This window comes from Gastrolobium bilobum, unplaced genomic scaffold (genome assembly GCF_033153095.1).
Source record: "Gastrolobium bilobum isolate Gb01-03AN ecotype WA unplaced genomic scaffold, APGP_CSIRO_Gbil_v1 utg10138, whole genome shotgun sequence".
NCBI lineage: Eukaryota > Viridiplantae > Streptophyta > Magnoliopsida > Fabales > Fabaceae > Gastrolobium > Gastrolobium bilobum.
The window spans coordinates 173,652-198,524 of NW_026898403.1; the positions used below are offsets into that span (position 1 = coordinate 173,652).

General features: G+C 31.9%; 3 protein-coding genes across 8 annotated transcripts; 2 read left to right on the plus strand and 1 right to left on the minus strand.

Annotated features, from left to right (window-relative positions):
* Positions 1–5,183: 5,183 nt before the first annotated feature.
* Positions 5,184–6,397, plus strand: LOC133315793 (uncharacterized). The gene is made up of 3 exons (XM_061517467.1): positions 5,184–5,296; positions 5,494–5,977; positions 6,020–6,397. Exons 1-3 carry the CDS (start codon positions 5,184–5,186, stop codon positions 6,395–6,397), a joined length of 975 nt encoding a protein of 324 aa, XP_061373451.1.
* A 9,138-nt stretch (positions 6,398–15,535) lies between these two features.
* Positions 15,536–21,082, plus strand: LOC133315777 (transcription factor bHLH153-like). 6 transcript variants are annotated; one of them, XM_061517444.1, is made up of 7 exons: positions 15,541–16,001; positions 16,762–16,818; positions 17,969–18,094; positions 19,272–19,337; positions 19,633–19,698; positions 20,066–20,113; positions 20,627–21,082. In XM_061517444.1, the coding sequence occupies exons 3-7, from the start codon at positions 17,996–17,998 to the stop codon at positions 20,777–20,779; spliced, it is 432 nt and encodes a 143-aa protein (XP_061373428.1). In that variant the 5' UTR covers positions 15,541–16,001; positions 16,762–16,818; positions 17,969–17,995; the 3' UTR covers positions 20,780–21,082. The 6 variants fall into 6 exon arrangements, with proteins under 6 accessions (XP_061373425.1, XP_061373424.1, XP_061373428.1 ...); XM_061517439.1 differs by lacking the exon at positions 16,762–16,818 and having other exon boundaries at positions 15,543–15,695; positions 15,820–16,001; XM_061517441.1 differs by lacking the exon at positions 16,762–16,818 and having other exon boundaries at positions 15,536–16,005; positions 17,976–18,094.
* A 1,486-nt stretch (positions 21,083–22,568) lies between these two features.
* Positions 22,569–24,576, minus strand: LOC133315800 (uncharacterized). The gene is made up of 4 exons (XM_061517473.1): positions 24,358–24,576; positions 24,058–24,116; positions 23,556–23,737; positions 22,569–22,931 (listed from the first exon to the last, which is right to left on the minus strand). Exons 1-4 carry the CDS (start codon positions 24,536–24,538, stop codon positions 22,859–22,861), a joined length of 495 nt encoding a protein of 164 aa, XP_061373457.1. The 5' UTR covers positions 24,539–24,576; the 3' UTR covers positions 22,569–22,858.
* Positions 24,577–24,873: the final 297 nt, after the last annotated feature.

The window sequence follows — 24,873 nt, forward strand, 5'->3', positions numbered from 1 at the left end:
TTGGTACATCAAGCTTATGATGCACCATTTTACTATGCAGTTGAGTCTTTTTCTGGCTTACAAAAAACAACTATTAGATACACTTTCTAATTAATATAAATAAATTATCTAGACTAAAGTACTTCTAGGAATATTTAGAAGATTTGCTTCAAATAAGAATCTGTGTTTATTGAATTTACTGTTATCTTCTAATTGATAATATGTAACCAAAATTTACTATAATTTTTTTTTTCGGGTGGGGGTATGTATTATTATTATTATTATTATTTTGTGGTATCAAAGAAGACTCGTTTTACAAAGTCTGGTATAAGCCGTGGGACGAAATTTCTATATGGAAAATATGTAGTTACTTTGTGATATCTGGTTGACCTCTGACTAATGATTATTCAATATTTAATTCTCAATAAGGGCTTGTTTGGGATGGAGATTATTTTAGAAATCCTGTGAAAGTGGGGTGGGGCAAAAAAAAATTTAACCTTTGGTACGATGAAACTGAAAATATTTTTAGAAATTTTTTTTCTTCATTATTTCAGTTTTAATTACAGAATCTTAAATGAAAATAGCATCTTATATAGTGTTTTTATTTTCCTATAGCATTAGTATAATTAGCCCAACATTCTTAGAAAAAATTTGGACCTACCAAATACCTTTTCATAATTTATTCGAGAAAAAAAATTCACTATATTCCCAGAATTTTTTTTCCTGATAAAAAAAAATCTCCTCTATCAAATGTCCCATAAGACAAAAGAATAAGATAAAAAAGAAATAGAAGAAAAAGAAATTAATGTTGTATGTTTTCAATTTTTTTTTTCTTTTATCCTCAATCTATTTTTTTATTTAAATATACTTGGTCTTTTTTCTATTTATATTTTTTTCACTTTTAGTCCTCTTTTTTCACTGTTAAAAGATATAGAAAAAAAAAAAGACAAAAAAGAAATTAATGTTATAAGTTTTCAATATATTTGGTGTATTTTTTTTTACTTTTGTACTTTATATATATTTTTTATTTTATTTAGACATATTTAATCCTTTTTTTCCTTCTATTTTTTTTCCCACTTTTAGTCTTTTTTATCATTGTTAATAGAAATATAAAAAAAATGAGACAAAAAAGAAATAGAAAAAAAAAATCATTGTAATAAGTTTTTAAAATATTTGGTTTTTATTTTTTTGTCTTGGGTCTATTATTTTTATTTTTAAAAATTTTAGTGTTTTAGGTAAGGGTAAATGATTTCTCCAGTCACCAAAGATAAAATTATCTCCAGTGAGTTCAAAACGATGTCGTTTTGGGACGGAAATCAAGGTGTTTTTGTAATTATAGTATATTGCAGGGTTATATTATTCTTTGTCATTATAATTTTTTAATCTTATAATCCAAAATGACGTCGTTTTGAGCTCACTGAAAATAATTTTATCTCCGGTAACTGAAGAAATACTTTTCCCTTTATGTAATTGTTGTAATTTTTAAATATATTTGTTTTTTTTTCTGAATTTTTTTTTCTTTTTGATTAAGACATATTGAGACTTTTTTTTCTTCTATTTTTAACTTTTTTTTTTTACTTTTAATGGTGTTATTGTTTGTGGGTGGGAAGGCAAAAGCTGTTTCCATTCGTAATCATATTCATACACATAGCTTAAAGTGTAGAAAACGGAAGGTTCATAGGATATCATAACTTTATATAGGATATAATGTCGAAGATTTGGTGTCACTTGTCATTAGATTTAAGATTCCTGATTTTGTGCCATAATTCCCGTTGCCTTCTAATCCGTAGTATCACTCGTGTGATGGAGCAACAACCAAGCACAGAATATTAAGCCGAAGCTTGGACTAATAATCAAATAAAAATTATGAAACCCACCTTAAGCTTCTGCTTTTTTCTTCTTTTTTATTCTGCTGCACTTTTCTTCCGACATAAACTAGACAGGAGATATAGATAATCGAGGTGAGATGTAAAAATAATTTAATATCTAAGATGATAAACTGCTTGGTCAAGTTATAATCACTTCTCCGCAAGTGTAATCGAATGACAAATATGTATATTTTTTATTTAGAAACATTATAATTATAAGAATTCAATTGGCATGTATTGTCAGAAGTTTTACATCTTCTTTACACTCACATCTACTAATATTTTGACACACAGTTATTTATTACTTTTATTTTAATTAATGAAAGAATAGTAACAATGTGTTTTTTTTTTTTTTTTGATAACATAGTAACAATGTGTTAAAGTATTAGTAAATGTATTTATAAAAAAAAAAAAGTATTAGTAAATGTCAGTGTAAATTTATTTTACGCTAACAGGACATACTAATTATACTTTAATTGTAATTATTTCTTTTAATATTTAGTATAGATCATAAAAAAAATTGTCAGTGGTCATGGTTAATTTTTATTAGTTGTATTTGTAAGTGAATCTTTTACGTATATACTTAAGAACGAATATTTTTTTATCTATTTTCTTTTGCCTTATTTATAGTGAAATTGTTTAAAATGTTACTTTATTTATAATAAAAATTAATTTGTAACAAATACACACAATCTATATATAAATCATAAATTCATAATGTATTCTTCTAAATTAATGACTATTAATCTTTGTTTGACAAAATAGTATTGACATAAACTTGTTGTCGTTGTAAATCCCATAGTCTTATTATGAATGATCAACTTTTCATTAGATGGAGGTGAATTAATTGAGATACATGTAGGCTGGCCTTGAAGCCACTTAAATGCAATAAAAAATAGAAAGTAGAAGTTGGGCTGTTTCAACCTTTTGCCCCTTATTAATTAATTAATAATCATTTTGCCCCTGATTCGAAACTATCTATCAATCTGCCCCTCTTTAATCGACTACCTTGCATTTTTAATCGACTAAATGGCCAAAACAGACAAAAAATGGCTGTTGGGAGATTTAGTCGACTAAATCTCCCTATTTAGTCGACTAAATCTCCATATTTGACAAAAAAAAAAAATAAGTCAGTATGATTTTAATCGATTAAATAGGGAGATTTAGTCGATTAAATCTCCCAACAATCATTTAGTCGATTAAACATGCAAAGTAGTCGATTAAAGAGGGGCAGATTGATAGATAGTTTCGAATCAGGGGCAAAATTGTTATTAATTAATGAGGGGCAAAATGGTCAAATAACCGTAGAAGTTGTGTTTAAGATACTTAAACTATACATTGTTATTGTTAACTCATATATTATACACTTGTTTTGTATATATATACTTATTCTTATTCTTTCAATCGAAACTCCTTTAATTTCAATGCTTTTCTATATAACTTCAATTTAGAATTTACTCCTCTTAACCGATGAACTATTGCTATTCACGCAACCAATTAGTATGTATTAATACACAAAATCATTATCTTTGTGAAATTTTTATTCTCGATGTGAATAACTAGTTTTTAACTAAACCAAAGAGATAAATTAGTTGAGGTGCATGTAAGTTGGCCTTCACATCGCGAGATTGTAATAAGAAAAATATGTATTCAAGATACTCAAACCATGCAAATTTCTCTAACTTTTACCTCTAATTCGGTAATACACTGTTAACTAATGTATTGTTAAACTAATTTTTCATATACTTAATCTTTAATTTTATTTTACAACTAAAATTTGGTATTTACTACTCTTAAGTCTTAACTAATGAAGTATTACTTCATACTCCCATCACTAGAAGGTTGCCTCATTCGATATAGGTTATAGAGAAAAAGATCCAAGCAAGAAGAATAGCTTATAATTTGTTCAGTAGATAGATGGTCCAAGCAACCATACATGCATTTGTTGTTCGCGGCCCTGCGTCGAAAGAGGAGTTGGATAATCTACAGAGAAGCACACAAAAATACAAATTGGGAGAGATTCTTTCTCTAATGGGCACACCCCCGCTCAGAGATGAACCATGGATGGATGGCCACGAAAGCTTCAAGGAGGTTTTGATGAGATCCAACGGGGAATGGATTTCAGATGAGGAAGACAAAATAGAGGCTGAAGATGGTATGGTGGTTGAGGGCAATCATGAGAGGAGGCAAGGTGATCAGTTAGGTCTGGAGGAGGTGACACTTGAATCACGAGAGGATGGGAGAATAAATTTCAAACTCTCTGATGATTTCAAAAAAGAGGCATGGAAGCCTTGGGGGAATCGCTTATTGTCAAGTTCTTGGGTAAAAAACTATCGGTGAATTTCATGAAGAAAAGGCTTGAAAACATGTGGGGAAGGGAAGGCGAAATTTTTGTGACAGACATTGAGAACGATTACTTCCTGGTTCACTTTGAACATAAAGATGATATGGAATTTGCTTTATTGGTTGGGCCATGGGTTATGTTTTATCACTATCTGGCCATACATAGGTGGAAATCATATTTTTATTCGTTGCAGGCATCAATTGGAAAGATGACTGCTTGGTGAGGCTCCCGAGCTTCCCATTAGAATATTTCAACACATCATTACTGAAGAGAATAGGTAATTGGATAGTGACATTCATCAAGCTGGATGCTGCTACAATGAACCTAGCAAAAGGAAAGTTTACGAGAATTTGTGTAGAATTGGACCTAAGCCAACCTTTGAAAACAGAATACTATATAGAAGGTAAATACAAGCAGATTGAATACGAAGGGTTGCATCTTATATGATACAATTGTGGTATGTATGGCCAAAATTCAGATGCATGTCTTAAGGCCTTTTACCCTGAGCAAGGTCTGATGTTAGCTGGCGTGACCTCAGCAACAAAAATTGCAGATAACGAGAATGCCCAAGACAAAGCTAATGATTGTGTATCCAACTTTGGCCCTTGGATGGTTGTCTCTAGAACTAGAAAAGGAAAAGGCCAAATTGGTAAAAAGGGTGGTGCACTAGTAAAGGAAGCGAAGAAAGACCATAAGAGAACCCTTGGGACTTTGAGCACATCATCTACTCAGCATGAGGAGATTAATGAAGAAAGCCCAAGGGATACTGTTAGGCAAGATAAGACAACTTTGAGGCATGTTGATCGTGATCAACCCAAGCACCCAGAAAGAGGCAAATGACCTGCTAAAGAGGGGGTTAGGTTGGTGGAAACAAAAATTGCTTACAATCTGGTTAGGGAATATAAAAAAAAAAAATCAATGATGGACAGGAACAAGTGAAGAGGGATACCGTTGTGAAAACAAGTAATGATAAAAAAGGAACTACACAAAGGATGGGGGGAAGAATTCCTATGATGTGTAACATTGAAGATAACGTATCTCTTAATCCACAAGATATAAAGTTTGGCTCCTATGAAGCAGTGGTCATCGATGAAGTCATGGGGACGTAGGATGCAATGGAGATTGAAAAAGCTCCCAACCCCCTTAACCCTATGTCCATCTTGGATCGGCATTCAATCGAAGATACAAAAATTCATAATGAACAAGCTACTGACGAGTAGCAGAGGAATTTGCTGCAGGTGCAACATTAACCTACACTTCCTTTTGGAAATATTTAATGTCTTTGCTTTTTTGGAATTGTAGAGGAGCTGCAAAAGTGAAACATGGTCTCTCCCTTAAACTGAAGGTAGATAAGCATGACATATACATTGTTATTTTAGTGGAAACGAGAACTCCTGACGTCAATAGTAACAAGATCCTGAAGAGCTCGAAGTTTGACAAGGTATTAGTGGAGGAAGCCAATGGTTTCTCTGGTGGCATTTGGGTAATGTGGAACTCAAAAAAGGCTAAAGAGCAATCCCTTTCACAAACTTCTCAGTTTATTCATATTTGTATCGAGGTGGGGGATCTCAAGAAATTTCTATGTACTGCTGTGTACGCAAGTTTGCAAGAAGAAACAAGGCATGGTATGTGGGAGGATGTCTCCTTGCTCAGTCGTTCTATTATTGATCTTTGGATATTGGCTGGCGATTTTAACGATATTAAAAGTAGCTGTAAGAAGAAAGGAAACTATAATCTGAATCTAGCAAAATGCAGAAGGTTCCAAACCTTCTTAGACAATTGTCAGGTAATGTATATCAAATTTTTCGGTGCTAAATTTACTTGGCAGGGCCAAAAATGGAATAATCATGGTAGAGTTTATAAAAAGCTCGATAGAAATTGTGCTAACTTAAGGTGGAAGATGGAATTTGAAGACGTAGATGCACGTGCTCTCCTAAAAATTCTTTTTGATCACAACTTTTTTATCCTATCATTATCCAATAAATCTCAGCAATGGCAGGATGTGGGGGAGGAGGTTAGGAATGTGTGGAATCGGCTATGGGCTTGGAAGGGACCTCAAAAACAAAAGTTTTTTATGTGGAAGATTCTCCATAATAGGTTGCTTACAAAGCTGAGGCTCTCTCAATGGGGTGCAAATGACCCTACTTGCCCTTGTTATAGGCTCGAAGATGAAACGATTATCCACGCTCTAGGAGATTGTGGATGAGCAACTCAACTCTGGCTGAAACTAAAGCCTGAGTTATAAGGGTCATCGTTCTTCATAGGAGACTTATCACATTGGCTAATAGGAAACATTGGTAATGTTTCTACTGGGCCTGCTTCGGTTTCATGGTTAAATATATTTATTTTAACTTGCTGGGAAATGTAGTGTATCATGGGGGTGGAGCTCCCCCTTTAGAGGTTAAGGAATAGGTGATCAAAGACTTGATGTTTGATGTTGAAAAAGCTAATGTCGGTGTTGTTGGGTAGCGTGTCAAGCACCGACAAGATCCACACTAGCATTTGTTGACAGTTTTTCGATGTTGGGTTTGTCAAAATTAATTCATATGGGGCGACTCGTGGCAACCCTGGTCCAGCAGCATGTGGGGGAGTGATTTGTGACTCTACGGGCAACTGGTTGTGGGGATTTGCTCTTCATCTTGGTGTGTGCTCATCTTTTAAAGCTGAACTTTGAGGCATTCTTCGTGGTTTGAAGTTGGAGCGGAATAAAGGATACTGGAATGTAGTCTTAGAAAGTGATTCGAGTAGTGCAATCATTGTGCTCACTTCTTATAATGCAGCAGTCCATGAGTTTCATCTTGTCTCCTGTATACTGACATGACTTAACAAGACTTGGGATGTTCATTTGCATCACACAAACAGAGAAGGAAACATGTGTGCGGATTGGTTAGCCAATTCCATTCTGGATGATAGGGACCCAGGGGATGAGATTGTCCTTCAAGAGCCTCCGGGTGATATTCACTTAATTTATTTGGCAAACCTGACTGTTGTAGGAAGGGATCGTGCCGTTGTCTATTCTTGATAGGGTAGCAGTAGGTTTTCTTGTTTCGTGTTCTGCCTTTCTTTTATGTTTTTCTTTGACTGTTTGCTTTGTGTGTGAACTCTAGACCCTCTTATTTATATATATATATAAAAACTAAGAAAAACGAAGCATTACTTTTCATTTGTAAGAAGAGTTTGTATTAAGACGCAAACTGATAAGTTTGATTCATATATATTTGCACAACTACTATTTAATTTGTTCAAGTATAAATGTATCTAACTATTCTCACAGCACCCTTTTTTTTAATACTCTAAAGTCTAACCTAAACAAGCAGATGCCATGACAAACATGGTCCAGATGCTATGACAATTAGGACATTATTCATTTATTTTGGAAGTTAGCTGGCTTTCCAATGTAATTATAATTGTATCATAATAAACATGGTCCAGATGCCATGCAAACTATGGTCTCAGATTTTTCCTTTTTTTATGTCATATATATTTACCCAAACAAAAATTTATGTGCATTTGATCAATTAAATTTATAGTTGTTTTGATGTATTGAAATTATTAGAATTATCGAACTCATATAAGCATTCTTATTATTATTTTAATGGTTGATAATAGTATTCGATTGGTAGGTAGGTAATTCTGATTATTTAATTTCTATAATTTAGTCAAAGCCAAAATATCCATCTTGAGAATATGAAATTTATTACAATTTAACATTAAACAATTAAAATAAATAAATCCAAACATATAATCGTACATACCCTTACTTCTATTTAAGACTCATTTATGTAGCCACTATTGTGATTGGGGAAATGCTTCCCAAAATCACCGTACGAAAATGCATCCTCTTTTGATTAACATGATAATTTTATGAGATTTATTTTTTTATGTTGCATAAGAACAAATTTATCTTCTATACACATATAAACTTAAGATGGGTCTTATCTCATTCTACTTTTTTTTTCTCCTCTTGAAAGTGGACTCTATCTGCATAAATGAGTCTGTAGGAGATAATAGTTATCTACTACTTCATGAAAAAACTATTACCTTAATTTTATATGGAGAAATTCTATACTTATAAAAAAAATTAATGATGATCATTTTATAATTATTTATTTATATATATTTTATTATTATTAATTCACTTTATATAATTATAATTCTTCAATATAACGTGATCATATTAATTAATTCATAATTTACTCCGAATAAAGTATACATTTATGTAATGTAATGATGCATATCATTGACAAGAGTCTCTTGAGAAGTAGGGAAATTCAAAAAGGAATTGGAATTTCCTAGGACATAGGCTCGTACTTATAGGCTTAGTTAGAGTAATCAAATCTAGATGAAATCTTAATGATGGCGAACTGCCCCTAAACCAGTACAATTTATAATTAGTCAATCTTTTTGCGTACGAACTAGTAAAACAGTGTGAACTGGGCAGTCCATGTTTTATAAATATTTACAATTGTATAAATAAAAAAATTACAATTAAATATCAATTTTTTATAATTAAAGTATTTATAAAATATTATATAACCTTCAGATATTAATTTATTCAGAGAAATATTTATACCTAATAATTGTTTAATATTTTATGTGCACAGAGGATATATATTATTGATTATTTCTCATTTTATTCTAGTATATTTTAAAAATTTTAATCAATGACGCGTTTTTCAATTGTTGAACCAACTGTATTCCTCGGTTAATATTGAATCCAATTTCAATAAATGTTATATTATACATAAAAAAAGATTAAAAAAAAAATCTATTGAATCCATGTACCATTATATTATTATATTTTACATAAATCTACAAAATGCTCTAAAAGCCAACTATTTTATTTTGAGTTTTATTAATCTCATGTTAAAGGAGATAAGTTATCTCATGTCATAGAGATAAACTTGTGGGTTCCATCACTTGAAAAAAAAAAAAAAAAAATATAGCACAGTTATCAAAAGATGTGTAGAAAAAAATTATCACATGTAGCATAAGAATAATTTTTCCTTTATTTTTTCATAAATCTTATCAATTATCATTTTCATTTAAATAACTAGAATGGTTAGTTAAACTAAACCCCGTTGGTAGGTACGCAGCTCCTAATAATAATAAAATAATAAAGCACGAGGCTAAGGAGTAAAAAATAGGAAACAAAAAAAAGGAGATTTTCGGCGACATCATTTTCAAACTCTTTAACGTATTAAAAAAAAGAAAAAAAGAAAAACCAGGAACTGAAGAAGAAGGATTGGACGAACCAAGAGAAGTCGTAGAAAAAAGAATGCAAAGAAAGAAAGTAAAAGCGCGTGGGTCCCGAAAAGATGACGAAAATCGTTTTGTTCGTGGACTTTCGAGGTGCACGGTCGTAGAAGAAGCATTTCGTGGACCCCACTGTTCCAGAACATCTCGCTACATTCGAGAGTTGTTGCACCGGAAACACTTGTGGAGTGACACATGGACGAGGACGCGCTTGGAATGCACGAAGATGTAGACGCGCGTGGTTGGGGTAGGGTCACGGGTTAGGTTTCTAGGAAAAAAAAAAGAAAAAGAAAGAAAGAAGAGAACGAAGGTGGGACCGGGTGTCGGAAAGAGAGTACCCGATGCTGAAAAACTGCACTGATATGATATGACACCCCACCGGTTTCCCGCCAAAACAGATAAACTTCCATAGGTTGGCTTTGTTATGAGTTGATAATTAAATTGTTGCTATTGCTCTTATTAGTGAATGGTGATGCTTCACATAAACAGAGTACTAAATTAATTGTCAAAATATTGTTAGGAAAATTATGTAAACTTAAGGGATAATATGTGTTAAAGAAATTGCTTCAATAACACACTTAATTTTATAAAATACACACACAAAAGTTAAAACTTGTATAAAAAAGAGTAAACACCCTTTTTAGTTCCTGACAATATCTACGAAGTTCTTTTCAGTCCCTAGCAATAAAAAAGGATCAAATTGGTCCCTGAAAGTATAAGAAAAGGGCCACTCTACATATTTGAGAGTTGACATAAGGACTAACATGACCTTTTTTTTTGTAATTTCAGAGACCAATTTGGTCCTTTTTTATTGTCAGGGACTAAAAAGGACTTTGTAGATATTGACAGAGACTAAAAAGGGTGTTTACTCTTAAAAAAAATAAAAAATAAAAACCTACATTAATAAAAAGTTAAAGCATACCGTTGAAAAGTATACCAACATAACAAGGAAAAATTCGAGTTCAGTATTAGACTTATGTCCTTAAGATAATTTTTCTCTTCCTGTGATGTCCAAGATTTATGAATAATTATTTTCCAGAATAGAATGGATTACTCTATTTGTTGATGACACTCTTAAACAAGCAGCAGTGATAGAATCACAACTTACATTTGAATTATCGCTCGAAATGAATACAAGAATTCAAAAATCGTTTTGACAAAAATTTAGTATAAATCATAATTGGTCAATGGTATTTATCGGCGACGAAGAGTCATGTCCTTTCACCGTAAATAGTTATGTTCGTTCAATCATAAATAGATACATCTCTTCACAATTAACTTCTTATTTATAACATTTGAATTCTAAAAAGTATTTTTTTTTAAATTTGTTTGATAAGTTATAGGTTGAAATTGATTACTTGCTTTATGATTAAAAAAAGTAATATTTTCTTCCTTTAGCATTCTTTTTTAAGAGGAAAAAAATGAATCCGGCTACCAATTAGTTGAGAAATGATTGGCTCAATTATTATTGTTGGTCTAATTTAAAAAAATAGTATAAGATAATTATAAAAATATAAATTAATTTTAAATTCAAGTTGGTGGAATTTTACTTCGTTTAACTTATTGGATCGATTAAGTTTAATAGAAAATAATTAGATTCTTCAACTGATCTGATTAAGTGACCGAATTATTATTATTTTTTATTTGACTCTGAGCGTTTATTTAATTTTGAAAGGATGCTATACACACAGTTGATTTTATTCATAGAATTCAATTTTATTTTACAAGATTTAAATATGATTGCTAATTAAGTTAAAATGATAAGAATCACTCGTTTTAAAAATATAAAAGTGTTTATCTAGTCAATGGAAATAAATTATCTGTAGTGAGTCTAAAACGACGTTGTTTTGAGTTATAAGATTAAAAAATTAAAATGATAAAGACTAATATAACTCTGTAATTAGGGATGTAAATGAGATAGACCGGTCTACAGGGATCTACGACCTAGCATATATTAGGCCAAACTTGACCTATTTCAAATAATAAAATAGAGCAGATCTTCACTATTTAAAAAACCTATTTAGAAAACAGGTCAGACTTTTTTTATAAATGTCTGGCCTATAAACCTACAGGTCGGCTTATATCATATTATTTATTTTAAATAAAATTAATAAACTTATTATTTTAATAATTTTAAATAATAAAGTAATATTATTTTAATTATTCTTTTTAATTATTGAATGTTTAATAGGCTTAAACAGGTTAGCAGGCTTAGGTCAAAACTTTTATTTTTTAAATATAAGTCAGGTCAGACTTGTAATTTGGGGCATAGATAGTCTAACAGGCAGACCAGACCCAATATTTTTTACACAGGTTTGGCCTATTTAAGCCAAAGTCTACCCTAACCTAACCTATTTACACCCCTACATGCAATAAATTAAAAAATACATTGATTTCCGCCACAAACGATATCGTTTTGGACTCACTAAAGATAATTTATCTCTATTGACCCAAAAAATCCTTTACCCTTTTAAAAATTAATAATAATGTCAACTCATTCTTATAAAATTATGACAAAAGTAATATAACTATTATTCATTTTTATTAACCATAAACATATTTGTTGAGATATATAGTCCCACATTGATTGTGTCCCACATTGATTGTGTGGACAACTAATGTGGTCTTTATAAGGCTTTGGGCACTCCCACCCTTTGAGCTAGCTTTTGGGGTGGTGTATCCTAAGGTTCTTTACATGGTATCAGAGCTTGAGCTCTCACCGTCTCCCACTTAAAAGTGAAAGCACAAAAAAGCTAAACCAAAAATTGGGTCTGTGCAATTCCACGCTTCTAGCCCAAAGGGCTCTTGCGCGAGGGGGCGTGTTGAGATATATAGTCCCACATTGATTGTGTCCTACATTGATTGTGTGGGCAACTAATGTGGTATTTATAAGGCCTTAGGCACTCCCACCCTTTGAGCTAGCTTTTGGGGTGATGTATCCCAAGGTTCTTTACAATATTAAAGATGAAATCCAATTGCAATGTCATATAATGTTGCATATTTAAAATATCGTTATGCTTTTATTACAAAAAAATACTTATTATAACAAATGCGACACTTTATATTTAGTGATAATATATATAAAACACATAGATAACTGATTAAATTTAAATTCATACGTTTAAGTTTAAATGATACTCATTTAGAAGCTTTGTACTTTTTCAAAAATTCGATAAACTCTCAGTGTTTATTAGAATTAATATGGTTTCTTTTTTTGTCAATGAATGTTGGATTAATTCGTTTAAAAGTTTTAGATAAGATTCTGCGTTCACAAATGCATGATTTTGATATTAATCATCAATATTAAGTAACCTATTTTTATAATAATTTTTATTTCTTCGCCAGTTTAAATTATAACAAAACTTAAAAAAATAAAATTGTAGATGGCTCTTGCATTCTCGATTGTGGTTGTGGATGGGCACACTTAGCGTTGGACATTGACCATTGTGCCATCTCTTTAATAAAAAATTACCTGATTGCTAAGCTTGAAAAAATTTATCAAAATGTCACGTCACAATCTCGCTGGTCTGACAAGCGAGAATGGACTGGACACGTGTCAGCGTCTGAATGGTCAACCATTCTCGCTGGATTGCTCAGCTAGAATGACAGAATGCTGACACGTGGCAAAAGTACAGACATCCAGAGAATGCCTGTACTTTTGCTACGTGTCAACATTCTGTCATTCTAGTTAGGCAGCCCAGCGAGAATGATTGACCATTCAGACGCTGACACGTTCTAGTCCATTCCCGCTTGTCAGACCAGCGGGATTGTGACGTGGCATTTTGGCAAAAAAAATTTCAGGCGTGACAATCGGGTAAATTTTTGCCCAAAAAGTGGCAATATGATCATTGTCCCCAGCTAGCGTTCTCATGATTCTCGTGACTGAACTTTTGGATTTTTATTTAATTAGAGGATAATATAAATCATTAAAAAAATCCTCATTTAATATCTTAAGATTTTGAGTTAAAATAATTCTTTATATATTATTAGCTTCAGTGATTACATGGTCACAAATTTGATTTTTACCTCTTTCACTTGTGAAATTAAATAAGCATAAGGTAAATTAAAAAGAAAAAAAAAATAGACCTATGCAATATCCACACTTTAAGTTCAAAAGACTTTTATGTGAGATAATGTGTTAAAAAATAATATAAATCATTAAAAAACTATCCCCTTAAAATTTTGGATTAAAATGATTCCTTTTTACCCTAAAAGTGGCTTGGTAGGAGCATGTGTCTTATTATTTTGGGTTAGACATAAGAAATTTAGTGGTTGAGGGTTGCAGGGTGCACCCTGTCCCTTCCGTAAGCAACAATGGTGGGTTCTATTAGAGGTCCCCTAAATGGGAATTGAATTGTTCCGGTGACTTGTGAATTTCGACAAGGAAATTGAATGACGAATTAGATAATCACATAAAGTCATAACTGAGATGGGGTTGCATGTTTTTGGTGTTTCTGTTTTTTTATAGTCAGCACAAACTAATTATTTCTTTGAAACTAGTTAGTTTTTTTTTGCTGTATTTCTATAAGCTTATTTGAGTTGGCTGAGACTAATCCAAAATGTTAAGAAGGAAGATATTTAAACTTCTTGTAAAGGTGACATGTAAGGATTGAACCGAAACTCTTTCATTTCTAATTATTTAACTCCCTTGTTACCAAATTAACTATTGATTGATATTTTAAGTTTTGAGTGTTGATAGATAGAATCTAGTTGAATTTGAACATGTCATTTATTTTTCTAACATGATCTAATTATTGATTGACTTGAGATTGAATTAACTCAGTATTTAGAGAGAATGTACAAATTTAAATATTAAATATAATAAAGTCTTAAAATTTAAAAAAGAAAAAACTAAAGAATGTTTTATAAATTATGTGTTTCAAACAAATTATATTAATACCAAAAATATTATCATATTTTACATAAGATATTAATATAAGTTAAAAAAATGTATATAATATTGGATAGGATTAGACTAACTCGTAATATGGTATCAACTTGATCTAAAAATACAATAAGTTTGTACCAAAAAAATAAATAAAAATACAATAGGTTCAAATTTCATATCCAAACTTGATCGACTATTTTTTATTTTTGTAGTAATTACCCGATTATTTAAAGGGCCAAGATAAGATACCTCAATTAGCATCCACCAAAAAAATAAAATAAAAAATACCTCAATTAGCTGACTAAATCTTAAATACCCCTATTCTACCTGATTAATACACTATATGCCTCATGTTGTTAGTGTTTTCTTTTCAAGTCTTATTGTTATATTAGAGGCCTTAACCCTCCTTAGTAAAAAATATTTTGCACAAAACAAATTGGTATCTCTTTTAAAAACAGAAGTGAAAACTTCAATAATGAGTTCTCTAAGATTTTTTTTTTTTTTTTTTATGTATATTGTTAATTTTTTACTCATAATTTAAAAGCATTAGAAACTTACTATGAGACAATTTTAAATTCCACAAATCTTTTATTTACAATATTTTTTTTAATGCAAAAATCATTAGAACAAGGCCCTACCCTACAGGCGTTATTTTATGTTGTAACAGGATTTCATAAATGAATACTCATGTGGTTATGTTACAAATATTTGTCTTCTCGGGAAAGATAGGGATTCCTGATGTAGACAAATTTAATGTTATTTCTCAAAAATATTTTGTTAATTAATAGAAAAATAACCTTTTTTCATTAAAAAAAAACCTCTTATTTTACAGCCCCAAGACAGAATTATATCTAAAAACTGATGAGCCATGTTAGCTTTAAAAAAATAATTTCACTATTGTCTTTTTAAAATAAAAGAAACATATCATAACTAAATTATACTTAAAAAAACATTATTAACTTTTTTTTTTTACATAAACTCATATACAGTTCACCAATTTTTAAATTTATTCTTAACGTTTGTCTTTTCTTTTAAGCATGGTTTATACTTTATATAAAAAGATTACGAAGAAAAATAAAACTGAAAAAAAAAAAAATGTCTCTCTTGGTTGTATATTAGCTGTCAAGTATATTGATGACAATAAACCTTCAAAAATCTTACGTAAGGAATTATTGTATTATATTAATTTTAGCTTTATAAAAACACATTTTGACATTAACCTGTTCCCCCCTTCTTCTCCTTCTTCCTTAATCCTTCATTCTCCTCAAGAAGCCACACTTCTATTTCTCTCTCTTCTCCTTATTCTCTTCCTCCATTGATGATGAGTCTCCACTAGTTTTCCTTTTCCTTTCAAACAACAGTAATACTTAACTTACTTTATTATCCTAGTCCTACATGCCTATGCTAGTACTAGTGTCTGTAACTTTTATCAAGTTTTTTGAATTTTCCTGCAAAAAGTCTTAGAAATGAAATTCTAATCACAGGCACTGCTTAAAGTCTCAAACTTTGCAACTTTTAGAAGATACCCACAAAAAAAATTTGCAGTCATCACTTGCCTAAAGTAGAGAGGGCTTTTGTTTGGCTTTGGTTTCAACCATTTCTGCTTTTTGCTTCAAAGTCATAGATGATAGCCAGCTCCTTCTGCAATGCTGATTCTATGTTTTCAGTAAGTTCTTAATTTGATTCAACATCACTACTCTTCTTTTTTTGGCCTTTCAAGTGTTTTCTTTTGTTTTCACCTTTCATGAAGGCTAATGATAAATGGGCCTTTTCATTATTCCAGTTTTGCTTGGAGATTGTTAAGGGAATTTTTGAGAATTTATATTGAAAATTACTGTTGTTATTGTTGTTGTTGTTGTTGTTTTAAGTTCTAAATCCTCATCCTTCTACTCCAATCAGTAGAGAATATATGATCAGAATTGTTCTCCTTTTAAGCACATACGAATAAATAAGTGGTTGGGTTGGGTTGTGTTTCTAATTTGTGATTTTCCAAAACCCAAGCCCAAACACTGGTCTTCTCTCTCTCTCTCTCTATATCTGCATAAGTCGTTGTCTTTTTCTGTAAATAATTAATGATTCCTATGACCTTATGCATGTTGTCAATTAAGATATACTTTGACATTTTAAAAAAAGTGGTTGGGAGGATTTTGTACGCAAATTAGATTCGTTCATGCAAGGTGTAGGTGTATGTGTACGCGTATGAGTGTGTCTATACATATGTTTTTGTCAAAAATCAAATTGTGGGCCCACCACAAATTTGAGGTTATTGGCAACGTGAAAAGGTTGATAAATAATAATTAAATAATTATTTTGATATGGTAACTAAAATCACAATCTTGATGATTAAAGTACTTACTTATTTGGACCATTAAAAAAGTGTGATTAGTTCTAAGCCGTTGATTTATGGCGATCAATGTTTGTGACAGTGATGACCCTTGGCCTGATCGAAGGAGCTTGTGTGGTTTGAATGCAATGCATGGCTGGTTGGTTCATTTCCCTTGTAGTTTAGCATCTTGGCCATGGGGCCACTTTTGATTCTCGGTTGTTACCTTTTTGTATTTTTGAGGTTATCTAATATTTAATAAATGATCTTATTATTATTATTTTTTTATGGGGGGGGGGACGGTAACGATGATGACATTGTTTGTCTTTGATAAATGTCAGCATTATTCTGACTACAACAGCGCATGCTGTTATGATATATTAATAATGGGAAAAAGACTTCTCATGTTGCTTGAGAAGTCTCTTCTTTTACCACTCTCACTTCGATGTCTGTGTCAATCACTTTTTTTTTTTTTTTTGTTTAAGGTGAGCTCCTCCTCTTTTTCTCTTTGTAGGAAAACTTGAATTTCTCAAGTGAGGTGACCCTAGAGCAAAAGCTACCCATTGGATGAATTTTTTTTTTCTCCATTAAGATATTTTTGGTACACTCTTACATCTTTTATCAAATATAGAAAAAAAGTAACACATTTATACTACCTCATAATGGTTAATTTTTTTCCCCATACGTTTCCAACTTCTTTAATACTATAACTGTTGAACCAGTTGAGTGAACCTGCATTAGCTCCTACTTGCATTTAGTACTTCCTCAATTTGTGGCATTGAATTCTATGGAACATATTTCGAACTTAAAAAGTAACTGAAAAATATATGAGGAAATGAGGAAAAGGAGTACGGGACTTGCTTGCTTTAGAGCTCGTTTGGATTGACTTGTCAAAAAAGTCCTTTTTATGACTTCCTTATTTTAAAAGCACTTTTTATAAAAATTACATTATAGCTACTTAGATTTAAAAAAAAAAAGTTCTTCCAAACGGGCCCTTAGTTGTACTGTCAAAAGCAAGATAATTTCATTTTAAATTAGTGATTATTAGATCATTAATCTAGAAATTATGGTGTAATGAATATATTGAGATTTGCCTTTCTGCTGTGTGTACTGCATATGCACTGTGATTATGTGTGTAACTCTGTGTGACAACTATGAACAAAATATATCCTCACCGTTGAACTGATTTAGATTACTTGATACTTGCTACTATGGTGAGAGGAGATGTTGATAGTTTCTTATCATTCATGCTGCTATGATATCTGCTATCTTGTTTTATTCTTATACAAGATTTTTCTTTATTGCCACAGAGAGAAGAGGGGATAGATGTTAGAAAGATGATGGGACATAAAAGGAGCCCATGCTCTGTTGATCAAAGCAATTATACTTCTATTGCATCTAAAAGGCAAAAGGCTGATTTATCCATCACTACTAAGGTTTCTTTTGTTTCTTTTTTACCTCTTATTATTGTTAGTTATTTAGCAATTATTTTATTTCCTTTTTTTTTCTTTCAGTATCCACTTAAATGTATTTACAACATCCTAGCTTTACTATTTGAAGTTTTTCATTGAGAACCATGCAATGGTGCCTCTTCTCTATAAAAACTTCTATGAATCATAGTGTTTAATCTTAGAATTGTCACATATCATATTGTTAGTTGTTATCGTGCATTGCATAATTTCAATCCTTCAATACAGCTGTCTTATGGTTATTTTCAATTTGTTTTATTTAATTAATTACAATCTTTACTTTAGGTTGATAATTGAGATCAATATCTTGGTCAATGCTAAGCCTATTCAACTGTACTACTAAAAATCAACAGATAAAAGAGAGAGTAAACATCCATTTTGGTCTTTGAATGGTTGGATTGACATCTTTTTGGTCGTGTTAGAGATATATAAAACCATTAATATAGCCTCACTCAACCGCTTAAGCTTTTGGGTTGAATTGATTTTTTACATAGTATCAGAGCCTCATGTCACGGGTTTGATCTTCGCTATCCCCCATTTTCTTTGTGGAATTTCTTAGCACAGGTAGGCTGGGCATGATGCATCATCCACCCTTCAAGCCCAATGGGCTCTCGTGTGAGGGGGCGTGTTAGAGATATATAAAACCATTAATATAGCCTCACTCAACAGCTTAAGCTTTTGAGTTGAATTGGTTCTTTACAAGTTTTTAAAGATAGGTGACATCAATTAGTTCCTCAATCATGAAAACTGATATCGAAATAACCTTTTTGTGCAGAAGTCATGAGATTGAGGAACTAAACTAATGTAATTTCTTATTATCGAGGGACTAAATTGATGGCAACTTTCTGTGAGTGATGGACTGAATTGATATCATTTTTCTATCATTGAGGGATTAAATTGATGTCAATTTTTTTAGAGAAATGGATTGTTGTCACTGTACAGCTTTCAGCACTAAATTGTCCAATCCTTAAGGGATCAAAATGTTTTACTCTAAAAGGAATCAAAAGGGTCTTAATAACTATATACTCCAATGTCCTTGATATTTTATCCTCTTAAAGGCAATACTTGTATTCAACCAACCTGTTGCATAGAACTCTCCTTGATGCTCGAAGTTGTATAACATTTCTAATGTTTCTGCAAATAGGAGAGAAAGGAAAAGCTTGGCGAACGAATTGTTGCGCTTCAGCAGCTTGTTTCACCATATGGGAAGGTATACAGCAATTAGTTCCTGCCACAATGTCTTGTCTGACATCTTACAATTATTTGTTTAATATCTGATGGAGTTTACTGCAAATTTATCCCAACCTCCTGTCTAAAGCTTCATCGATGATCTTACTTAAGATATATCAGAGGCTTGTCATATGTCATACTTATTTGACTTGTATAGTAAAAGAATTTAAGAAGTGTTTATTTGAGTTATGTAATAGCTTACCTATTATTGTTCTCAATTAAATGAATTTTTTTAAGTTCCTGTTAGTCTAAAGACTATCTAATTCTCACTGCAGACAGATACATCTTCTGTTCTAAAGGAGGCAATGGAATACATAGGGTTCCTTCATAAACAAGTTAAGGTTTGGCCATTCTTGCTACATTAGCTGAAATTATCGTCATAAATATTCCAGTGACTGGTTTCATATACCAAAAGCATGCTTATCAAGCCATGAAACAAGATATTTATTTTCAGTAAATCTGGGTCTCTGGTGTCCAAATGAAGAATTAAAACTATAGTAATGTAAAACAGCTCTATAATGGGACTGGGTGAAGTTAAAAGAAAGGTCTTATCATTTTCTTGGAAGTGGAAATGTAAAGTACGGTGATGACTAGCTTTATTGTTGCTCCATATGCTCAAATACATGCATGTATATAATAGAAAATTCTAAATTATGTTCATTATGACTTTGATCTTATGCAAAGATTTTTTTCTTCCTGTTTTAACAGCTGCTTAGTGCTCCTTACCTCGAAACTTCACCAACGAACAAGATGCAGGTGAGCATAACATGAACACTACCACATTGGCGTAGGTCAAAGCATTTTTTGGCTTTTTCAACATCACACTTATGAAAGACTTATTACTATAACAATGAGAACCCTTGGTCAGAGATTTAGTCAACTTGTCCTTAAACCATTCTTATTGGTGGTTCATATGCTAGAAAAGGAGCACATCAAATTTGACGGATCAAATTCCCCCCTTAATAATATTCATATGATATCTTGGATGAACCTATGGTAATCAGTACAATATAATTTATTAGCATTATTGCTGGTGTTGAATTGAGGGCGAACCGGAGCAGTGGTAAAGGTGTTCTTTTATGACTGAAAGGTCACGAGTTTGAATATAGAAAACAGTCTCTTTGCAATTATGCAAGTGTAAGACTGCGTACAAGGATTATCTCTTTCTCACACTCACGGGTTTAATGAGAAGTTTTTTTTTTTTTTTTTTTTTTGTTTTTTTTATTGCTGGTGTTGAATTGGGTTGTGATAGAGTTATTGCCTCTACAGGGTACAGAGCCATGCAGCCTGAGGAGTAGAGGGTTATGTCTTGTTCCTGTCTCATTTACTATTGGAGTTGCTGAGAGCAATGGTGCAGATATCTGGGCTCCCATCAAGACTACTTCACCTAAACTTGAGAATGATGTGTCGCAATTTCATTGACAAATTTTGTCAGCTAAGCAGTCTAAAAGGTTGCCAAGTTGCTGAACCAGGCTTGTAGCTTGAAAATGTATTATCATACATCTAGATGGAATCATAATAGCTAAAATAGTTAAAGCGTTAAAAAAACTCTTATCAAGAAGCTGGCCCACGCCTTTAAGATTTTAAACTGGTGATGGGGTTAAGCTTTCAAGTATGCCATATGTATCCTTAATTCCCTGTGCTGATTATAAAGTGTATATTTAAACATTGCTAGTTGTATAATGATTCCGTGTACTGATTAGCTTAATGAAAGTTGTTTCTAGATATGATGAAGTACGAATGTCAATGTTTCACTTTGTGTGCTAATCTAGACATACGATTTTTTTTTTTTATTTCAAGTGTGATAGTACCCTTTGACCCTACATTTATCAATGATCTCATGTCTGAATGGGGTCGACCAGATGATGGTAGTAACGTGAAGAGAATAACATAAAAATTGGTTCTGAATTATATTTATTTTTGGAATTTATTTTTTTTATTTTGCATAAGATAAGAGCAATGTTCCTACACTCACAAAAGGAAGAGAGAGGAGAGAGAATAAAAAAAAGAGAAAAATTTAAAGTGAGTCCCAGGTAAGATTTGTTTGTGTAAAAAGATTGTTTTATCTGATGTAACATAAGAAAAACAATCCCCATTATTATTTCACTAGAATAGTTTGTCTTTGAAAGGTAAAAGAAGTTGCATTTTGGGCTAAAGTTTCTGTCAAAGTAAGTACGAAAGTGGATATGTTTTTATTTAATTTAAAATATAGTGAATTTTAACTCGATAAAGTTAAAAAATCGATATACTTTTACTTCTTTTGAGAGACAAATTTAGTATACTTTTTAAAACATTTTGTGCATGAGATAGTTTTTGATAATATATCTTAATAATTGTTAATTGTTGTATTCAAAAAAAAAAAAAATTGTTAAATGTTCTTTATTTTTTAATATTAAAGAAATTTTAGAATTAGTGGGAACTATGGGGCGGGGCCATATATATTATTATATGGGGTCATATATAGTGTTCAGGGCCCAATTAAAATATTATTAATTAATAAAACTTACATACATCTTATAAAGTCATTTACAAGTAAATTAAAAAACATGAGATGAAATCTTGCATTCATTCCCTTATAATCAAGTGATCTACCCAATGTAATGTATGCAGTAGTATTGGTTTTCCTGAATGTGTTATGTAAATGAATTGCTGATTGAAATGTGTAAGGTTTCTCAAATCAACTAACTATCTGAAACAAAATGGATGATGGAGGCCTCCCTTAGCATCAACGACCGCATCTGAAGAGACAATTAGGACACGTTACAAACTTTAATTAGCATTAGGGTTTACACTTTATAGTAACAATGAAAATTAAACCTGAGCCTTTCAAGAGAAATCCCTCAATACTTATTATTCAAATCCTGTTGGCCATTAAATGTGCTTCAACTTGGTATAATATTTTCAGTTGCTGCATCTTTCATTAGGTAAGGACCACAAGCTGCAAACAAGAAGCTGGGGAATAATTCCTCATCCATGTTCTAATCCTTCAAATATTGATGTCCCTACATTAATTCCACTCTAGAAGGCTGTTTTGCAATCCACATGCAAATGCTAAATCTTCATAAAATCCAAGATTTTTGTTCAAAAGTGGACAATGTGGTTGGCCAAGAAGGTTTTGACCACTTTATCAAAACACGAATTTGACGGGCGATGAAACATTGATAGAGAGACAAATTACGCGTTCATAACTTTTTTTAAAAAATAAATTCCATAGCTATACACGTATTATCACTCTGATGAATATTGAAACAAGCTTGTCACCAATGAATATTACAAGACTTCAGTTGCCATAAAAACTGGGAAAAGGAAACTGCCCTATTGCAATCAATTGTCAGAAATGCTCAGAATTATCTCAAATTGATCAAACTACAATATTTTATACGTTATTCGGGTGACTAGTAACCAGGGCAAGTTTGATTAACTTGTCTAAGTTACCGCATATATTCTCTCACTCATTTTTTGTTAAGTGGGAAAGCATGGCAGTGAACGGGTAAAACCTTCTCAAACAGCTGCCAAAGGCTTCACCTTCTCTCGCAGGAACTGCAGTATATGTTCACGTTTCCAATTATCAACTCTGCAACAGACAAACAGAGAAAAAAACTTTGATCAGAAACAAGCTAAAGTTCCCAAATTTTTTTAAAAAAATTATTTTACTTCCTATAGTACAAAAAACGGTAAAACTGTTTTTTTGTATAGAGAATGCACACATCCACAAGTTGTTGTGGCTGTTCTAGTATACTCTTTCCTTCATTAGAGTCCATACAACCGTCAACAAAAAATTCAAAAAAGTTTTTTTCTCTTTGGTAGATAATTCAAATAGTTATTTACTAGATTCTTTCATTTCAATGAAAAGATCATTTTCCTCACAAGCCCGCTATACACGCATCCACAAGCTTAGTGCCACTGATTGATTCCCTAATGAGTAATGTTTCACCCGCTCTTAGAAAACATAGTAACTAAATGTTGCAAACCCACTAGCAATTTTCGATCATTTTATACCTTAGTGAAAATACTACATCAATTTTTATCAGAATTATGTCATTTTATTTCACTATTCACTTCATCCTTCTGATGGCAACTAAAATACAACATCTTTAAAAAGTCATAGCATTCCAATCAATTCCTTAGTATCAATCAAAAACCAAACCAATGATGATGCTAGCAAGGTATTTACTTGCGGATTATCAACAAGTCTCACCTGATTGTTTCCTTCTGTTGACCTGCATCATCCAGCATGATTAGCTTTGGTGGAGAATTAAAAACATATTGAACTTTAACTGATGGAAACTGATCCTTTTCCTCTTCAATAAAGCTAACAACTTCAGGATAGAAAACAAGTTTCCTCATGCAGACTTCCAGTACAGCTCCAGAGTAAGTAATCTAAAGACAAAGAATTATGAATATAATAGCCTTGCCTTAATCTGAGATAAAAGGGGGCAATACATGCTGGAAGGACGAAATGACACCAAAAATAAACGCAGTGATTGCATCGAAACTCTAGTGAAGGATCCTGGTTTTGTTGTAAGTTCGATACTGGACAAACTAGTCAAATATTGAGATAACGTTGCTTATTATACATAATATATAATTTTCAACCATGTTTGTTTTTTTTTTTTTTTTTGTCTAAATGGTCATGCACTTATAATTACTGGTAATTACTTCCAAATTTAGCATTCCTTTAGCCAAAATGGGTCACATACCTTGGTAGTGGCATCATTGGAGTCTTCCGTGCAACACTTGAAACAATCCGATACCAACTCTGCAACCGAATTTTGAGCTTAGTACAACCGAATTTTGAACTAGTAACTTGTTGCCAAGTCAAATCACAAGTGTCCTATCATGTAAGCGATGAAACTAAACCCTAACCTATGTGCGATCCTATTCGTGCTTCAGTGAGTAGCATAATAATAGTCAAATTCAAAAAATTAAGAACAAAGTAAAATTTATTTTGAATGAAACGTGAGAAAGAGAGAGAGAGAGAGATCCGAAATCGATTTTACCTTTGTCCTTGACATATTCGGAAAAAGTATTGCAGTCAGAGCACAAAGCGAGTCCGGAGAAACCGAGGTTCTCGCATTCTCTTGAGCTCAGTTGCTCCGTTGATGCACCCAAACTCAAACTCAAAGCCAACACCACAACCACGGCAATGCCATAGCCATAGCTACTCATCGAACCCTTCATCTCTCTCAACCTGAACAAGCCACCCACGGGAATGTTCAAGGGCCGGGTTGACTCCATTCTTTCTGCTGAAATATGGGCCTAGGCCCATGTTACAACAAAAACCTCGCCAATCTAATGTTTGTTATATTCTAAAATTGTTTTTTGCGTATTTTTCCAATTTAATATACAATTTTACATTTTAGACTCCTCTCCTTTTTACACACACACACTACTATTTTATCTACCAATAATCTTATTCTTCATAGACCATGTTCATTGCATTATTTTTACACCACCTTTTGAGAATAATAAACAACAAACATACACATTCCAACACATTTTTGTCTACACCTTTA